The sequence below is a fragment of the Cyrtonyx montezumae genome, unplaced genomic scaffold, assembly GCF_038088225.1.
Source record: "Cyrtonyx montezumae isolate F1298 unplaced genomic scaffold, pur_monq_1.0 scaffold_18, whole genome shotgun sequence".
NCBI lineage: Eukaryota > Metazoa > Chordata > Aves > Galliformes > Odontophoridae > Cyrtonyx > Cyrtonyx montezumae.
In genome coordinates, this window is record NW_027071914.1 from 2,445,257 (window position 1) to 2,462,672 (window position 17,416).

The 17,416-nt window shown below is 42.2% G+C and overlaps 1 protein-coding gene across 1 annotated transcript in view; it reads right to left on the reverse strand.

Moving 5' to 3' along the window:
- CTNNA1 (catenin alpha 1) overlaps positions 1-17,132 on the reverse strand; it is a 90,463-nt gene extending 73,331 nt beyond the window's left edge. Inside the window, exons 1-6 of the mRNA XM_065734454.1 lie at positions 17,028-17,132; positions 14,718-14,913; positions 7,855-8,021; positions 7,001-7,120; positions 4,683-4,949; positions 1,877-2,080 (exon numbers count right to left, since the gene is read on the reverse strand). Coding sequence (XP_065590526.1) covers positions 1,877-2,080; positions 4,683-4,949; positions 7,001-7,120; positions 7,855-8,021; positions 14,718-14,913; positions 17,028-17,132 — 1,059 coding nt within the window. The remainder of the gene's footprint in view (positions 1-1,876; positions 2,081-4,682; positions 4,950-7,000; positions 7,121-7,854; positions 8,022-14,717; positions 14,914-17,027) is intronic.
- Between the last annotated feature and the right edge of the window lie 284 nt (positions 17,133-17,416).

A 17,416-nucleotide genomic window follows, 5' to 3' on the forward strand; every position in this document is an offset into this window, starting at 1 on the left:
GCTACTATTCATTCTTCAGCTTCATCATCCTGATTTTTTTCCTGCCCTCAGTATGGATTTTTACACATCAACCCACATTTTCACCATAATTTATCTATTGCTTTTTCCACTCCATTTCACTGAATTTCTAATCTCATTTTCCCAACTACGCTGTCTACAATCGTAACATAGCAGTGACTTTGAAAAAACTCAGTATGCTCCACTGATTTCACAATGTGTTAAAAGAGATAACATAGGGAATACATTCTTTCCATCTCGGCATGATTACTTTAACTTGCATATCAGAGACAGCAGTACACAGACAGAGAAGCAAGACAGGCTTTTAGGCCCAAGGAACTCAAAGCTCTAGAATCTTACACAGGTATTGACCAACCATCAGTGAGAGAGATGCACCAAATCCTTTGTGTGGGAGACTGAGCATTACCTCCTCTGTATTTTTCATTTGCATTTGGTGGACGCTGCACTCTGCTGTGCTGATAGGCCTGCATCCAATCCAGCAGCACATTTGTTCGAGGGACTGTTCCAGATGCATCATGTGCTAATAAAACACTCTGCTCCAAGAGGTGTCTTAAATGGCACAGCACGGCGGTTGCCTTCCCCACTGCGGTCTCAAGCTCCATGTAAGGTCAGTGCTGAGCACAAGTTACTTTCACAAGCAATTAAGATAGACTACATGAAGTACCTGGCTCAGCCTGCCAGCTATACGGGACTTGTCTTTCAGTTTTGTTCAATTACTTTGTCCTTCTCTTCCACTGGTGAACAGGAATTCTTGCTTTTCTTTCCCTGCCACTCACTGCATGTCTCTGCTCTCCAAACAACACCTGCACCACACCTGAGGGCTTCAGACCACCATTACCTCATCCTGAAGCATCTTCCACCAAGAAACAGCAGATTCAAAGGTAACACGCATAAGTGCAGCGCTGCTAAATGAATTCTACCATCTAAAAATACCTCTGAACTATGTTTTACCTCAGGCTTCACCTTGGCCCATTATGATTTCTTCAGCCAGTTTTACTTGCCATGATGCTACAAGCTACTTCATTGCTATAATTTCCACAACTTTTAGAAGAGAATTTGGTGAGAGTATTTTAGACTTGACATTGTTTCAATCTTATGATTTCCCAAGCTCAACCCTCAACACAGCCAAAGCTATTCAGATTAAAATCTTTTGAGCCAAGAAATAGGCAGCATCTGACATTATATCATGACACCTTCAAACTAAGCAGCTCATCTACATGACATAACACTTTTTCCAACTGTAGAAACACACTCAGGCTTCAAATACTGTGTGCTTACATGCAGAGTAATGTATGAATGCTAGATGCTCAGTCCAACACTTATACCAAACTGTTCCCAGAATTTCTAACTCAGTATTCAGCTTTATCTTTGTATATCCCTACTGATTAAATGGAGTAGCAACAGCAAATTAACTCAATTCTGAAAAATCTACAACTTTAGCTAAGAAGTTAAAATTTTGAAGCATCAACAAAGTGAAGAAGTACTACTTTTCTCATAGGCTGAATTACCTCATGCAAACTGATATGGCAGGGAAAGACAGCCTAATGCCATAGGATTTCTACACAAACCAATATGCATGAGTTATAACCAAATGCAGTACTGAAAGGTTAACACTATGATAACCGTTTCTGAAGAGATCAATCTTAAGATTATCACAGATGATTTAAATGTGCTTGATTCTGCCTCCAGGCTGACATTCTGACAAACCTTTCAAGACTCCTGGTTATTGTGCCAGTTCTATTTGAGGACAGAGTACACCAGCTTTCAGACCCACAGCTTTCATTCCCCCTTTCTGGATAATCACAGAGAGTTAAAAAGCACAGAAACTAAATAAACAAACAGAACAGAAGATACTCACATTCCCCATGTATTCTGAAAGCAGATCCTGCAAGGCCTGTCGCACTGCATTACACTCTGCAACTATACGTTCCCGTCGGTCATCACGTGTGCAGGATGAATCAGCCATCAGGGCTGCTCCGCTAATGATGCTCTCCAGGCGCTCTTCCAGGGAAGGCCTAAAACGTTCCTCACTGAAGGTCGATGGATCCACAATAATTTGTTTCTGGTAAAATAACAGTTTCAGAAGTTAGCAGTCAGACTGAGCAGTAAGCTACTGTTAGGTCATCAAGAAGATGAACGTTTACAGCAACCCCCCGATCAGGCATAAAAAGTAAACAAAATTTTGGCAATGAGAGTGATTTTCTTGAGTAGTTTAATAAAATTGCTAACAGGTTCCCCAGCACATTAGGATGCTAGTCATTTCTTGCACTGCTTTGACAGCTAAATCCAACTCAGCCACGAGAAGTCTCATTATATGAATGGCAAAAATCAAATGTGCCAGCACTAATAAAGTTCAAAGCCCAGAACTCTTCTTAACTACATGTCAATCCGGACATGCTTTTGCTATTTAAACTTGTCAGATATAATTACCTCATCATGAACAAAAAAAAAAACCCAAGAAAAACAAATGTCCAAAATTAGTCCTATATATAGTACTCTGCTGTCCTAGTGTATCAAGTCCTTCACCAGTATGCAATTATACAGGTAAATACAACAGTATTTTCAAATTCAAACAGAATGACACAAATGACTATAATAGCATATTAATTGATTTCTTCGTGGCAGAAGTCTATCACAGCTTCATTTTGAATGCTTATTAGCATTCATGGGTCATATTGAGAAACTGAAGGCTAAAAAAGCAATACTGATGTATCCACTTTTCAAGAGGCCAACATCATCATCCAAAGAGTTCATCAGGAAGAAGTAGTGCAGCATAGACAACCTTGTGATTACCTCTGGGCGACTTATTTAAACAGGTTCTGCAGTTTAAGGAAAATAATTTTACCAGTTCAAGGTTTACTGATTTGTTTAGGGTTTGCATAGGTTTTCCCCCAGTTAAGGGGATGGGATGGAAAGACATTGCTAACTCATTATGAAAGAAGCCCCAAAGCTTTTTGCAACAGGAATTCTCTACAATCAGCCTGTATGCCAGCTAATTTCAACATTAATGTCAGTACAATTAGTCTCCCAGCTGAGTAACCATGGACTTCACAGCAGGTTTAGACAGCACACGTTCTAAGTTTCCCATTTTTCCTGAAAATTTTAGCCACTCGGGTCATAAAGCAGCAGTACACTACGACCCCAAAACTGCACCACATAAACTAGAGATAATCACTATCTTGTTATCTTCTGGTAGTCATTTAATATTTTACCATCACAGCAAAAACACGGAAGCATTTGGGAGGAGCGTGCAGAACCTCTATTAAGAGAGCACAATAACACTCACATGTTAACAGGAAATGAAGTGCAGGGATAACATCTGCAGAAAACCTGGGCACATTTGTTTTGTCTGTCTCCCTTGGTGAGGCCGAGCAGACAAAGCCATGGTGCACAATGCCCATTCAGGCTGGCCTGCTGAACAAGCCCTGCTGCTTTGGTGAGTCACACTGTGTGAAACTAAAAGCTCAGAAGCTCAATGCAAGCTGCAACACTTAGGAAGTCTCTGGCCATATATTAGAGAGCTCACATTAAAATACGAGCACATATCACAAATCATATTAAATGGTTTGAGCAAGATTAGCCAGTATACAAATTGGAACAGACATGTTTTTCAATTCTACATACCAGAGCCAGTCCTCAGCATCGTGTGCTGCTACTAAAACTGCCTTCCTGTCCTACAGATCTGATTGAACCTGTGATCCTCTGGGTGTTAACCCAACGCACGTTCTTCAAACACATGTAGCTGAATGTACAACTGACAGAATTTAAGATAGATTTAAAACTGAAATCTGTCACAAAGATCAAGATAACCACGATGTCCTCTTGTAACCCAAGAGATGACACAGAAAGGTTTCATATTCAGTACAGGGAAAACCTCAAATAGTATTTTATCCTTCAGGGAGATGTTAAAAGAAGTTAAGAAATATGGAAGAAAGTAATATAGAGGAGCAGGGGTGGCAAGAGCAAAAGAGGAAAAGGTGAACAATATTTGGCAAAAAAGTACGGAGCGTTTCTGACTGACAGTCTTGTGATATCAAAAAAGTTTTAGAGGGAAACTAGTTCCAAGGTGTTTAAAATTCTCAGACTGATCTGGATCAGCAGTAGACACAGAATACTGGCTTCAGAAGGAAAGTATTCTCAGTAAAAACGTATGGCTATCCTTGGTAACTTATGGAATGCAAGATAATGACAGATCAACACAACACATTGGTTTGAAGTGACTTCATTCCCAACTAGATATCACGTTGAGCTTCTCACTCTACGCTCTTCCCAATAGGTAGTTCAGGGTAATTCCCAATACATTATTCACTTTTAACAAGTCATTTCTGTTACCTACACAAATAAATTACATAAAAATATAATGAAATAATCAACTTCAAATAAACCAAGGGCTTACATCAGTAGGCTAACAGCTATGTTTGAGTTAGTTTAAGCTGACAGCCATCAATCACAGAGAACTGCACTTCTCCTTTCTATATTTTATCAGTCCTAGTTTTGAAAGAGCCAATTCTGGAAAAAAATAAAAGCCTGATTCACCTGGGACCTACAATATTGCAGTAGGAAGTGATTTTTTCAGGTAACAAACAAAAGATGTTGCTCGTAAACCAGGTAAGCAAACACAATAGTTGGAATTGCCACTTTGTATGTATAGGTTCATAACTTACATCAAAATTGTTCAGAGCATAAGCCAGCTCTCCACCTCCACCCTGCTGCTGGGCAGCGTCATCTGATGCAGTTGCTTGAGCTGCATTTGAGATGCCTGTGACTGCCTGCTGAAGCTGTTTGTAGATCAAGTCCCGGTTAGCTTTGTACGCAGCTACATCAGGGTGCTGCAGACAGGCCTGAGATGCAGTGTAGAGAATAGGAACGTTCTTCTGCAGGATTCCTCTGGCTGCCGCCATCTGATCACGGTGACCCACATCTTTCAATTCCTATTAGGAAAATTAAAGAAAGAAGCAATTGAAAACAGCCCCCACATATAATCCAAATACTGCCTTCCCGCATCTTCGAGAGACAGGCAGATTCTCTGCCTAGTACGTTCAAGTCTAATTCAACCTTGAGCTTACCCCATATTCCTATTATTAATAGCTCAACTAATCTTAGAACACAACAGCTCCATAAAAACTCAAATAAAAGTAGTATTAGAGGGCAATTCACAGCTCCACATTTCAAAATCCAAGACATGCTTGCTCCTTGCCACGGTAAAGGACCAGCATTCTGAAAGATGATACCGCTACATTTCGAGAACTCAAGCTGTGACCTCACTTCTCTGTATGTGCTTTAAGATGCCAAGAGATAAGTGACAAGCATCATTTAGCAAGAGGAAGAAAAAAAGGAGAGGTAATCTCTGACAATCACTGACATTAGCTGTCTGGCTCTCTTTCAAAAGTAATTAATCCAATGAATTTGTGCAACTAGCACAGAGATATTCCATGAGAAATTCATATGCTTGTTCTGCGTGGAGCAGCTCAACCACGGGAACTACGTCATGAATTTTGCAGCTGAGAAGTCGGACCTTAAATTAAACTCCAATACGCAGAACTAGCGTGTTTTCTTTAATCACACCTAGAGGAGGGAGTTCACTTCCCTAGAGACTCATGTGCTTCATTTCAGAAGAACAAGAGTATCACTCAACTTCTTGTTCATCTCCAAATGGAGAAAATTAATCCAATGACTATAATTATTACTAACTTCAGATTGAGTGAGCCCACAGGTCCTTTCACAAATACTCACTGCTGCAATTCTTTAAAGCATCATCATCTCTGCTTTGGAATCTAAGTACTATGAATGGAGAGAGCTTCTGAGTCCAACACTAACAGCAGAGTTTATAAAAAGGAAGAAGTAATGCAATTATTAGCAGCACGAACACTTTAAAGTTACCTCTTAAGCCTTACAGAGAGGTGATGAGAATGAAGAAGTGGGCTGCTTTACCAACAGAAAAAAAAATATAATCTGGCAGTCTTCAAAATGAATGAGTAATGCATGACCTCTGTAAGACACACGCTAAGCAGCGAGGGCACTCCAAGCAGGCTTACAGATTTACAGATTTAACACAACCACTTCCCATAGTGTAAAACAATCCATCACAAAGCAGTTAAAGGACATTTATTGTATTGCCATCACAACCCCATTCCCATTTACTGCAATCAGATTCTAGATACATAACCAACCAGCAATCCATTTAAAACTGTTCCCAGTTTATTTTCAAAGATAAATCCATGCACGAAAACAAGTAGCGTTACAGGTGCATAAACAGTTTGGGTTTGTATAGATCAGCAGAACAAAAATGCAGCCTATAAAAATTACGCTATTTCAGATAAATCACACTGCCTACACTTTTCTCTTAAGACTTACCTTACATAGGAATGAGTCACAACAGTGATGTTGTACAAAAACAAGTTCTACATGCAACTGAAGGTAAGCACTAGCTATGCAAATACACAACATACACAAAGCACAGGACTTAAAACCCTCCTCAAATGGGCATTTCAGTGCAAGACCAGCCTTGGCATGCCACACTGCTGCCTTGGAAAGAGCTGTAATCCTACCCCAGCCATGACACTGCCGTGAGCCACGCAGGCAGCGCGGTCTTGTGGTGAGGACACTAGACACTATGTCCCAGTCCTTCCTTACCCATACCTCCACTGCTTCAAAATGGGATGTCTTGACACGCACCAGTGCAATTCTATAGAAGCAGCATTTCACAAAGGTACTAAAGCATTAACATAAACAAATGCTATCAAGGAAACCTCAGTCAGAAGCGGTGTTTTATAGCTGAGCAGATTTTCTGCTTACCAGGCAAGTGCCATTCAGCTTCCTAAGCATCACCGAGTGCAAGACAAAGTATTCCATAACAAAAAGTAAAAAGAATAAATTAGTAGAAGCGACAGGTAGCCCTCCAGAGCAGCAAGGCTGCCTTATTTTCTTGTTTTGAAGAAAAATAAGAAACATCATACAGAAGTAAGAACTGACATCACTATACCTGCTGTCTTTTGGCTGCCATTATGTTAAGTTTGTCCACTTCCGGTTTGAGGGCTTTGTACTGGATACCCAGGTCCTGCTCAGTGCCAGCATTCCTTAATTTCAAGATACCTTCTTCTACCTAAAAGAATATATATTCATGTATTTTTTTTCCCCAAGTAATATAGTTCACAGTTCACAAACCTATTCAGAATATGTTCCAAACCAGACAAAGCGATTTTCCTCTCCTTCCCTTTATTTATATATATCTTCTTTTTAGGAGAGAGATATGCCAAGGCTAACTATACCTCAAGCTTAGCTGCTCTTTTATAGTCATCAGCTACCAGGGACTGCTGAGAACACATAACTGGAAGAGCCCAGGCCCTGGTGGAGCTGTGGCTGCCAAGAACAGAACCTCAAACCCGAGCTGAAGCCAGCCCAATACTGAGCCTCACTGCATCTCAAGTTGTGCACAAACCACTCACCTCCTATTTGCAAAAATATACCCATATATAAGTTTTTTTAATCACATTCATTTTTATTTAGTTCACTGAAGCTAACTGTTTCTACTAATAGCTAGTCATATCTGCTAGCAACAAGAGAGTAGAAGTCAATGAGAAAACCAAAATGTTTCTTTATGATTAAAAGATCATCACCTGCAGTTTACAGGCCATGGTGCATTATTCTCAACACTAAAGTTGAGAATGAAGTGCAACACAGCATCAAAAGCTACTGACAGTGTCTGCTGGTTGTTTTTACACTCATCAGTTGTACAGTAAAAGTCATCCAAATCTCAGTGCTCCTGAGGCAAGCCACTGTGCGTGAGAGCTCCGGGCTCCGTGCAGCACGCCAGGCTCAGCTCAGGCCTGCACTTACTACTTTCAGTTGAACCAGCAGCTTGTAGACGTCTGCCATGTCCGCCAGGATCAGCAGCCGAGTCACGGCAGAGAGCAGGGCACGCGCCGCTCGCACCATGTTGCCACGCTTCACCGAGGAGCAGGGGTCATCAGCAAACTCCCCCGAGGCACTCTTCATCAGGTCACCTGCAAGAGGAGATGGCCCCACATAATTAATTGTCACAGCATTTCTTTCAGGGCGTAAGCATTCCTGGGAGAGACAGTCTGCGCTGTGACAACAAAAAGCATTTGCTTAAACATAGCTAGCATTTCTGCTGCCTCCAGGCATGGTCATCACAGAACTGTGCAAGTGGTGCAGGAGGGAAGAAGGGTTCAGAAACCACACTTTGCTCCCTAGTTCAAACTAGGCAGGTGCATCGGTACACCACAGTTCTCTGGAGAGGCAAATACAAGTGGCACTGCTGTTACACGCAGAACTGTATGGTTACCCCATGGATGACAGTGTTTTCAAGCAGAAGGCAGCACAACATGCTGTAAGCACAGAGAAAAGAACCACAGCTCGTGGGGCTGTAAACAACTGGGAGCCAGGACCTGGCCGGCTGTGCCGCAGTCTGCACGCAGGGCAAGGCTCTGCCTCCTGACACGCTCCAGCATTTCATAGCCTGTGGGGCTGCATCTGCTGCAGGAGAGGATCTGGATTTCAGACAGTAACAGTGCAACAGGAGAACTATGAAAGCAAAAGCTGCTTTGAACAGCTACAAAAATTCATCCAGAAGCTTTAATTCCCGCATATATTCAGAGGAATAAAAAACAGCCTTTTTTTTTTTTTTAACCCCCCTTTCAAGGGCAGCACTTTGCTTCTACAAGCTCAATTCCCACACAGCGACTAGGTCTGGAATCCACACTGCTGCTCTTTGACCTCTTTGCATTTTGGAAATATTTGGAGAACAGCTAGGATATCGTCTAGAAAACACTGGGTGCTCAAGGTCATGGATCTGTGGGCAATCGGAGACGACCAGAAAAGCATTCCGATTCGTGGCTGAGCGCCATGGCAGAGGCTTCCCAAACCTGTATGAGAGATGTCCATCTGGCCAAGTGCCAGAACATAAACAGCACATTTCTCACAGATGGGAAAAGAACCTCAAATAGTGCTTCAGCTCAGTGACTCCACCACCAAACAGCGCTGGGAGAGGCATTTTGACGGCACGTGAATCCCACGGTGATGTCGTGGCTTGACCCTGCTCATAACCCACTCCCATCTAAGCAAACAGGGGCACAACCCCAGATGGGAAACACACTTTAACCACTCAGAAGTCCCCTCCAAGCAGAGGGCCTGAGGTTAACCATCACATGCTTGCCCTGGAAGAGTTTCCAGCACAGCCACCACGCTGTCCGAGCAACCACACACAGACACTCTGTTCTGTTCAGATGCTCCCTCCTGTGCAACATCCTTCCATCATCTTAAATACTTCCAAGAATGGCATACTACATTTTAAGATAAAAAATGCACTACTTCAGCACTGTGACATATGACAAACCCGCTGTGCAAGTACAGACCAGCTATAAGCATCAATCTACAACTATCTCCTACCCAACTTTTTGAGGGTATGACTCATTACTTTAACAAGCATTAAGAGCCACAGTTTTTCACATGGGTGAAGGACAATATTCCTCCAGTGCTAGGAAACGACGAGCCATGAGATTATGAAATTATGTAGCTGACATGACTATTTATTCTAGAAGAGACAAATAATAGTGACATTCATTTTACCACAAGAAAATAAATAAATAAATCGATGAATAACCTCATTTTAGGATTTAAGATATATTTGTCATGAGCTTGGTTCTGGCATATTCCCTCCCTCATTTATATGTAAAATTCTCACTTTCTTCCCCTCTCTCCCCTTCTCTCTAAGGAAAGACGACATTATTTTCACCAGTTTCCTATTCAAAACAACCTGGAGATGGCCATTCAGTTTGCTCAAACTTCAGAAATCACTAAATGAGGCTAAAAAATAAGATAATCTTCCTCCCGTCGCTTAAATCACCACCTTACATGCCAGTCCTGAAATGAAATGCTCTTCCCTTTTACTTTAATGAGAGATTTTAAAGATTTAGTAAGTTTCAAACAGCTTGTCAGAGTGTCAAAAGATAACTGGCTTCACCGAATTAATGAAAGATTAAATTCAAAAATTGTTGCATTTGTATTTTTTTTTCCCTATGAATTAAAGACAGCTAACTTCCAGAGCTCTGATAAAGAAGCCTCAGCAGGTGTGGTTATTGCAACCAGATCCAAAGGGCGGAAGGGAACCCTGCCCCAGCTTCTGCACTGCTACTGCAAGTGCTGTACATTAGGAGTTCAAGTTCGATGCAGTGTAATCTTCTCATTTTCAAACCTGAGCCAGAGGTAAGAAAGCAGCCTGAAAGTGGGATTTAAGAGTTAAAGATATACACCGCGAAACTGTCAGACTGCAACTCAGATTATACAGCTGATATGAATTCTTATAGGAGTAATCTGTTTTTCCAATATCACCTCAGATTTTTCACTAGATACTATAAGGGAAAGATAATAAAAGAACCAAGAAAAGAAGAGGCAGTGGTAGCCACACTATGATCTTGTCAATAAAATACTAAGAATTCAATTAAATCTAATGGAACAAAGCCCATTTCAGAAATATTAAGATTTTAGTCCATCAAAAGAAAATTACCCATTTTCTAGTCTCATTCCCACCATGCCCACAGGGTCTGACAGCACTCTCAGACAGCACTATTAATCCTCCTCAGCAGCACACTGCACGATGACCATGACAGAAGAGGCTTGCTATGCGTGAGCACTGGCTGAGCAGAGCAGAGCAGAGCAGAGGAGGCAGGCAGGGGAGACCTACGTGCATTTAGGGGACACACAGGCACTGACTTTCTTTTTTTTCTTTCCTTCAAGCTGCAAATTCATGCCCATCTTCTCGAGCCCTTCAGCACCCTGCAGATTAAAGCCTGTCTCCAGGCTGCTTCACCCTCGCTATCAGAAATACAAGAAAAGCTATCAGCGTGCCCTTTCCTGCATACTCTTCCTGACCATTTCAGAGCCATTTCACAGACCTGGCAGACTCCAGTGTGACAGGCTATGCCTTTGCCTAGGTAGACGTCAGCGGTCCCATCCTGTGATTCTGCACTCGCTGCTTGCTGTCTCCTAGACCTCTGTCTGTGCATGGCACCAACTCACCTCCACAGAGCCCCCTGTTTACTGCCAAACGATGGCAAGGATAAAACCAGAGCCTGAACACTGCATTACTGCACATACAGAGTGCTTCCCTTCCACTGCTGCCACCTTCGCTGCCTTCCATGGTGGGCACGGTGGGCTGCCCTGGCTTCCTGCTTTGAAGGACACAGCCCCTGATGCACTCCAGCAGACACTCATTGATTCTTCATAGAAGCCCGTATTTCAGATTTCTTTTTGCCACATGAATATGGGGAACTGATGCTTAGGGAAACAAAAAAATTGTTAATTCTTCCAATTGTACCTTCAGTTAAATCCATATGCCACATATAACACTCATCTGCAGCCTGCCAAGAGCTGTCTCGGAGCTCCCTTTGCTTCTAGCTTTTCAAAGGTCTCTAGTCCTGGGCTGGGGAATTACTTCAGTACAACAAGAGGCACTATCCTAAAATGTTTTTCTTGCAGGAGAACAAGCAAGAACTCCATAGTCTTTCAAGAAATTAAGCTAATTGGTCACAATAGACTTGTAAAGTTGAGTTTTCCAAGAAGAATTCAGTGTTTAACTATGCTATTTGTGCAGCTGGCTTCCTTCTGTTCTTCTGAAACCCTTAAGCTGTGCATCTCGTGTGAAGTACAGCTAAAAGGAAAAAAAGACACCTTTCTTATGCTTACATAATTTGCCCCACTGTTCAGTTTTGGAGAAAAATTCACTCAAGCATAGGGCTGAGAGAAACCACGCTGAATCTGTGCGTGCACTGCCCTGCAATGCAACCATGGAACAAACAAAACCCACAGGGTTCCTACGACTACCCATTCTCTTACCTCAAACCCTACACACGGCTTTATGCTTTCTAATTTTAAGCTTTAATGTTTGCTCTTCAATGTAAAAATAGCACTGGAAGAAATGCAGCATAGCGTGAGGATCCACAGCAATACACAGAGGCAGCACACCACAGCCAGCATGGCACAACAGGAGTAGCCCGGGCAGCACAACCCGACAGAAGCTTCCTTCTTGACCACAGAGCTCACAGCCCATCTTAGCACCAAGCACGTGGGTAGATATCCTGCTGGTTTCCTGACACCTCCAACAGCACCCACAGGGCTGCCACCTCAAGCTGCAGACACTCACCTCAAGCTGAAAAACACTGCAGTTTTATTTCCACTAACGTTTTTCTTTTAAGATGTTTTACTGCTTTAAAAGAAGTCAGAAGTCCATAGCCTTACACGGTCTGAAATCCTACTTTGGGATACTCTGTGAAGCTGTTTAATATTTTAAGCAAGTTGTAATTTATTCTTCCATTCTAAAATCAGGAAGACTCTGAAGTGATCCACTTACACTGATTTAGTATGTAGCCATACTATCCTTCATTCTAAATAGCTCTTTCCACTTCTTTGTTTTTACCCCCAACAAATAGATTTTATGAATACGTGCTCACTAAAATCATGTACCCCCCTCAATCTTCTTGCTGGGCTAAAAAAAAAAAATTTAATTTTCTCTGATGAGACAAGTTATCTATTGTTCCAATCATCTTCATAACCTCTGTCCAGATTCATTCATCTCTTTTTATTACGGTATCTAAACCTCTCCCTATTCTAAATAGAGGCATTATTAATTCTATTTTCCTGTCTTCTGCTGAAGATAAATTGGGCTACACATCTATAATCCTACTGCTGCCTCCACAGACACAGCTGCTTCGCCATCGCCCTGCTGCTGACCCAGGCACCCAGGCTCTCCTCTCTGCTTTTTGCCTCCCATTGCAAATGGCATACAAATGTGCCAGCACCCAAAAGCATTGCTAAGCAGACACTTCAGAACACATGAGCTCAATTGGATGGCACCTACAAAGATCACCGAGTCCAGCTGCCTGACTGCTTCAGGGCTGACCAAAAGCTGGAGTGTATTACTACGGGCATCAGCCCAGTGCCGTAAGCACTGGCAGGCATGGGTTAACTGCCCCACTGTCATTTCTCCAGTGTATGAACTCAACTGGTCTATCACACCACTAGAAGCACTTCTGAAGTGCAGAGTCTGTGTGTATTCTGCAAATCTCTTATCTCCTATCATACGTACTGCTGAAGTGCAACCCTCCCAACACAGACCCCTGGGCAGGGCAACAATAACCCTCACTTCCACAGTCTGTCGCATCTCATTTTCCACCATTTGCTTCTGATTACCTGTAAGGCTCCATTTCTTTCTGATGAGTTGCTCTGCTCTGGCTGCCCAGGCACTGCCATCACACCAGGGACACAGGCCTCAGCCCCACAGTGCTGCCCCACGAGATGACTGCATGCCCACAGACTGCTGTGGGCAGTGGTTGTATTCAGCTGTATCTTTAGATCTAATGCTTATTCACACAGCTTCTGAAAACAGATGCAGCTGTTTTCCCTGTGCACCAAGCTTCATGCAAGCCACAGGTAGCACAAAATAAAGAAGCAGCAAAACAATATTCTGGTAGAACTACTTTTTCTCCAGCATCTCTCAGCTCTGAACTCTACCTCCTTTGCCAAAGAGCAATCAGCAGGAAGTCTGGGCATCAGGCTTGCCTCGTCTCAAACAAGAAAGAAGTGAGGCTCATACTGAAGCCTCCTGCATCAGTCTTTACTAGCTTCTCACTGCAATATGCAAACAATAATTCAGACAATGCAATTTTGCTTTCCCAAAGATCAAGCACAACTCCCTCACACACCAACATCACTAGGAGTGATGTGAAGATACTCACAGATGAACTCTGACTCCCAGTACCGAGCAACAATCAAGCAAGCAACTACAAATTAAAAGCCTTCAGGACAACAGGGTCTCTTGCTGTTGTCTACTGTTATTAAGTCAACTCAATTAGCCCTTTACACCACAGCCTTCTTATATGGATCTTTCTTCGGCCTGTCAACTAGGCTCGTCCAGAACTGAAACCATTTTCAACTAATATTTCATCACTGTGCAACTTCAGCTACAAACAAGTAATTAATGCTAATGAGTTTTTGTTAGTTTTTTTTTTTTTTTTTTTTTTTGCAGCAGCAGCCACCATTAATACCAGTTGACTGGGTTTCACTGAAGCATAGAAAAGGCTCATGACTGGAAGAATGATAAATGATTTATGAGGAACAACATTTACTAGTGCATATTTTAGAGTAAGCCAGCTCCATAGGTTTTCTTTGAAAAGACCTGCAAGAAAAGCAACAAGGAAAATGATAAAAATCAACACTAGATGCGGAGGAGGAAGTCTGGAATATTTAATCAAGGTCCTTGCATCCTGTTTGTCACTGCTTACATTTTGCATATTCAAGACGTTTAGTTCTAAGTCAGTATTCAGCTCTTCTTCCCACAGTGCTGTTTTAATCACACCCAAGTTTTGGGGAAGTTATTGACAAGTATCTGAGACGTGGTTTCCTAACATTTATAGCTGGTGGTTTACAGGGAGGAAGGTTACTTTTCAGCCTAAATTGAGGTTTTTTTACACTCCTCAATGCCTCAGCCTTTGTCTCTCCTCTTAATCTCTACGTGGGACACCTGATTTCCAAATCTGCCCAGTTAATGTTTCTGCTAGAGGAAGCAAGCTAGGCAAGCTGATAATCCACACAAGTAGATGAGTAAAATCATTAGGAATAACAGCAGAGAGAAACAGAAACATTTCTGCTTGCTATAAAAATAATCCAGCTCTAAAAGCTCTTACCTTGTTTGCGAACATCTTCCACAGCTGCCACCAGCTCCTCTTTAAGGAACTGGCTCTCTTTTGCAATTTTATCTCCTTTGTCCAAGAAATTCTCTGTTGCTTGTTCAACTGAGGCAGCCAAAACATGGGCCTTCTTAGAGCGGCCTCGCTTTTTATTAGAGGGCCCCTTGTTACTGGTGTTAACCAATGTTGTAACCTAAAGGTACAAATGGAAGAGGAAAAAGTTAGAGCTTTATCAGCCTGACAGCAAGGTCACGCACGTGTTTTAAATACCATATTTGTAATACTTGCTCTACTGTCAGCTCCAAAGGTTAGATTTGCAAACAAGCATTATTTCACTTCTCTTTAAACATTACCACGCTTTTTGGTTCATTAAAGGAGCTTTATAAATTCAGCTGAGCTGCTCAGAGATTCTTCAGAAGCATCAGCAGACCTGAAAATTTTAACATTTGATTTCTATTTGTATCCTTGATAAACTGCAATCTCACCAACAGGCCAGAGTTATTTGGCAGCACACACACAGGAACCAACTTGAAGGTAGCTTGCGGTAGTCCTCCAGATGTAGAAAAACTCAAAACAAGGCTGAAGCCATGAGAAATCTAGCAACACAGCAGCTTTTCAATCAAAACCAGAGAATATTACAGCCCGACAATTAGGAATGCAGCAGAATACTTCTTAGAACTAACTACTTCTCTAAAGCAACTCAAAACAAATGTTCACAGTCCTCCTGAAACCAATGAATGCTTCCAAGTTCTCTATTTTAGACTGAAGCCCTGCTGGAGCAGGGTTCCCTCCAGTCTGATGACCATCAGGTACTCCATTAGCTCAGGATCAAGATCAAACCATCAATCCAAAGCATATCAATGTCACAAAACCCACACACAAGTTTTCAGTTGCTTCCTACCCCACCACCCCCCTTCTTCCCTAGCAAAGTCTAGCAAATTTCATACAAAGCTATTTGAAAGGACATTAAATTACAATGCTAAAAAAATTAATGCTCTGGAAAGCCCAAGGACTGCTGACATGAAGGTCCTCAGAGCTGAATCCATCTTCTCAGTAGGTTGGTTCACGTTGATTCAGAGAGGTAAAACCATCTGCTGGGAGTACTGCTGCTCTTTCTAATGGAAAGCATTCGTATCCAGTAGCCTCAATTCATCATGTACTACAAATAAAAAGCTAGTTGCAGCAAGGCAATTTACTCAACTTTCCTCTCTGTGTTTTGCCAGTCTCATCATTCATGAAATTTGGGATTGCCAGTACTGCCTGCTGTGCTACTTTAGAAATAGGTTACAGACAATGAACTTGGCCAGAAAGGTCCTTTGCTCAGTGAAGTTCTCCAAACTAGAACTATTTCTAATAAGGAAAGACTCCATCAGTAACTCCCCAGCTCCAGAGCTATACAGCAACCACCCTGCAGCCCAGCTGTGCACCTGCAGGGAACGAGTGGTAAGCTCTTTCTGAAGCACAGACTACAGCACAGCAATGAAAGGGACATGCACATGGGAAACAGAACTTCACCGCTTCAGTTTGTGCTTTGCTCAGGTTGTGTCCAGTTTATATCGTAATGTGAACATCTCTGCAGTTCAGGAGAACAACACTAGAAGCATGAGTTGAGTCTCTCCAGAGAACTTTACTAGGTCTGAAAGATTGCTTGCTAAGAACCTTTAAAAAGCCCCAAAGATGCAGATTACATTCCCAAGACTTGCTGTAGTCTTTCTATACTTTTCTGTGCATTTTACTCAGGAACACAATACAAACATCAGGCTGCTATGGATAGCTTGCAATCATCCCTTCACAGGGAGCAGGGAAGTGTTGCCTCATTGCTTTGAAATAAAATAATTCATCAGGAATTTCACCATTTATCTGAATCTCTTCATCTATATTTAGAGTCCCCTCCAGAATCTCAAAGCAAACTTAGGAGACCTTCCTTTTAGCAAGCACTAACAGTGTCGTGGCAAGGGGCTTTTGTTACTCCTCAGTATCAGTTCCTCAGCGACCCAACAAAGCTTTGTAAATACACAACAGATCAGCAACAAACCACCCAAAATAGAGGTGAGAAGCAGCATATCAGCAATGGAACATCAATTACTGAAGTGCATTTCTGCCTCTCTAACTGAAATGCTGCATCTAAACATGCACGGAGGAAGCACAGAGCTGAGTCCAATAACTGCTAAAATAAAAAATTTCCACCTTCCTCCCCTTCCCTGGGTTTGCAGTGTTCTTGAAGTTCTGAGTTACTTGACTGAAACAGCACATCAAAACAGGTAACCACCCCCACGAAGGCTGCTCCCCACCTTTTTTCTCCATTACCTGTGTAACAAGAGGCTCGAGCAGCCTCTCAACTGCCAGCGTTCTGATCTCCAGGCTTTTGGGGTCCCATCTGAAGTTCACGTTGCCTGCAGTAACAGCCGTCATTTCTAGAAGAACAGAGCTCTATGAGTAACTTGGTTCTCATTAATTCCATCAGAATTTAAGAAGCAGAATTAAAAACAGAGGCTACTAAACGTGCAGCACAGCTATTCTGTGTAAATTAGGTTTACATTGTGTATGGAAATATCAGTGCAACAGGTGGTAATTTTTCAAAAAATAGCTGACTACGAAGCACACAGACCTTACATCTTTACGTTTTGGTTAGAAAGGAACTGGAAACAACAATAAAAACCACCCCAAAGTCCCAATATTTCAACAGAACAATGATG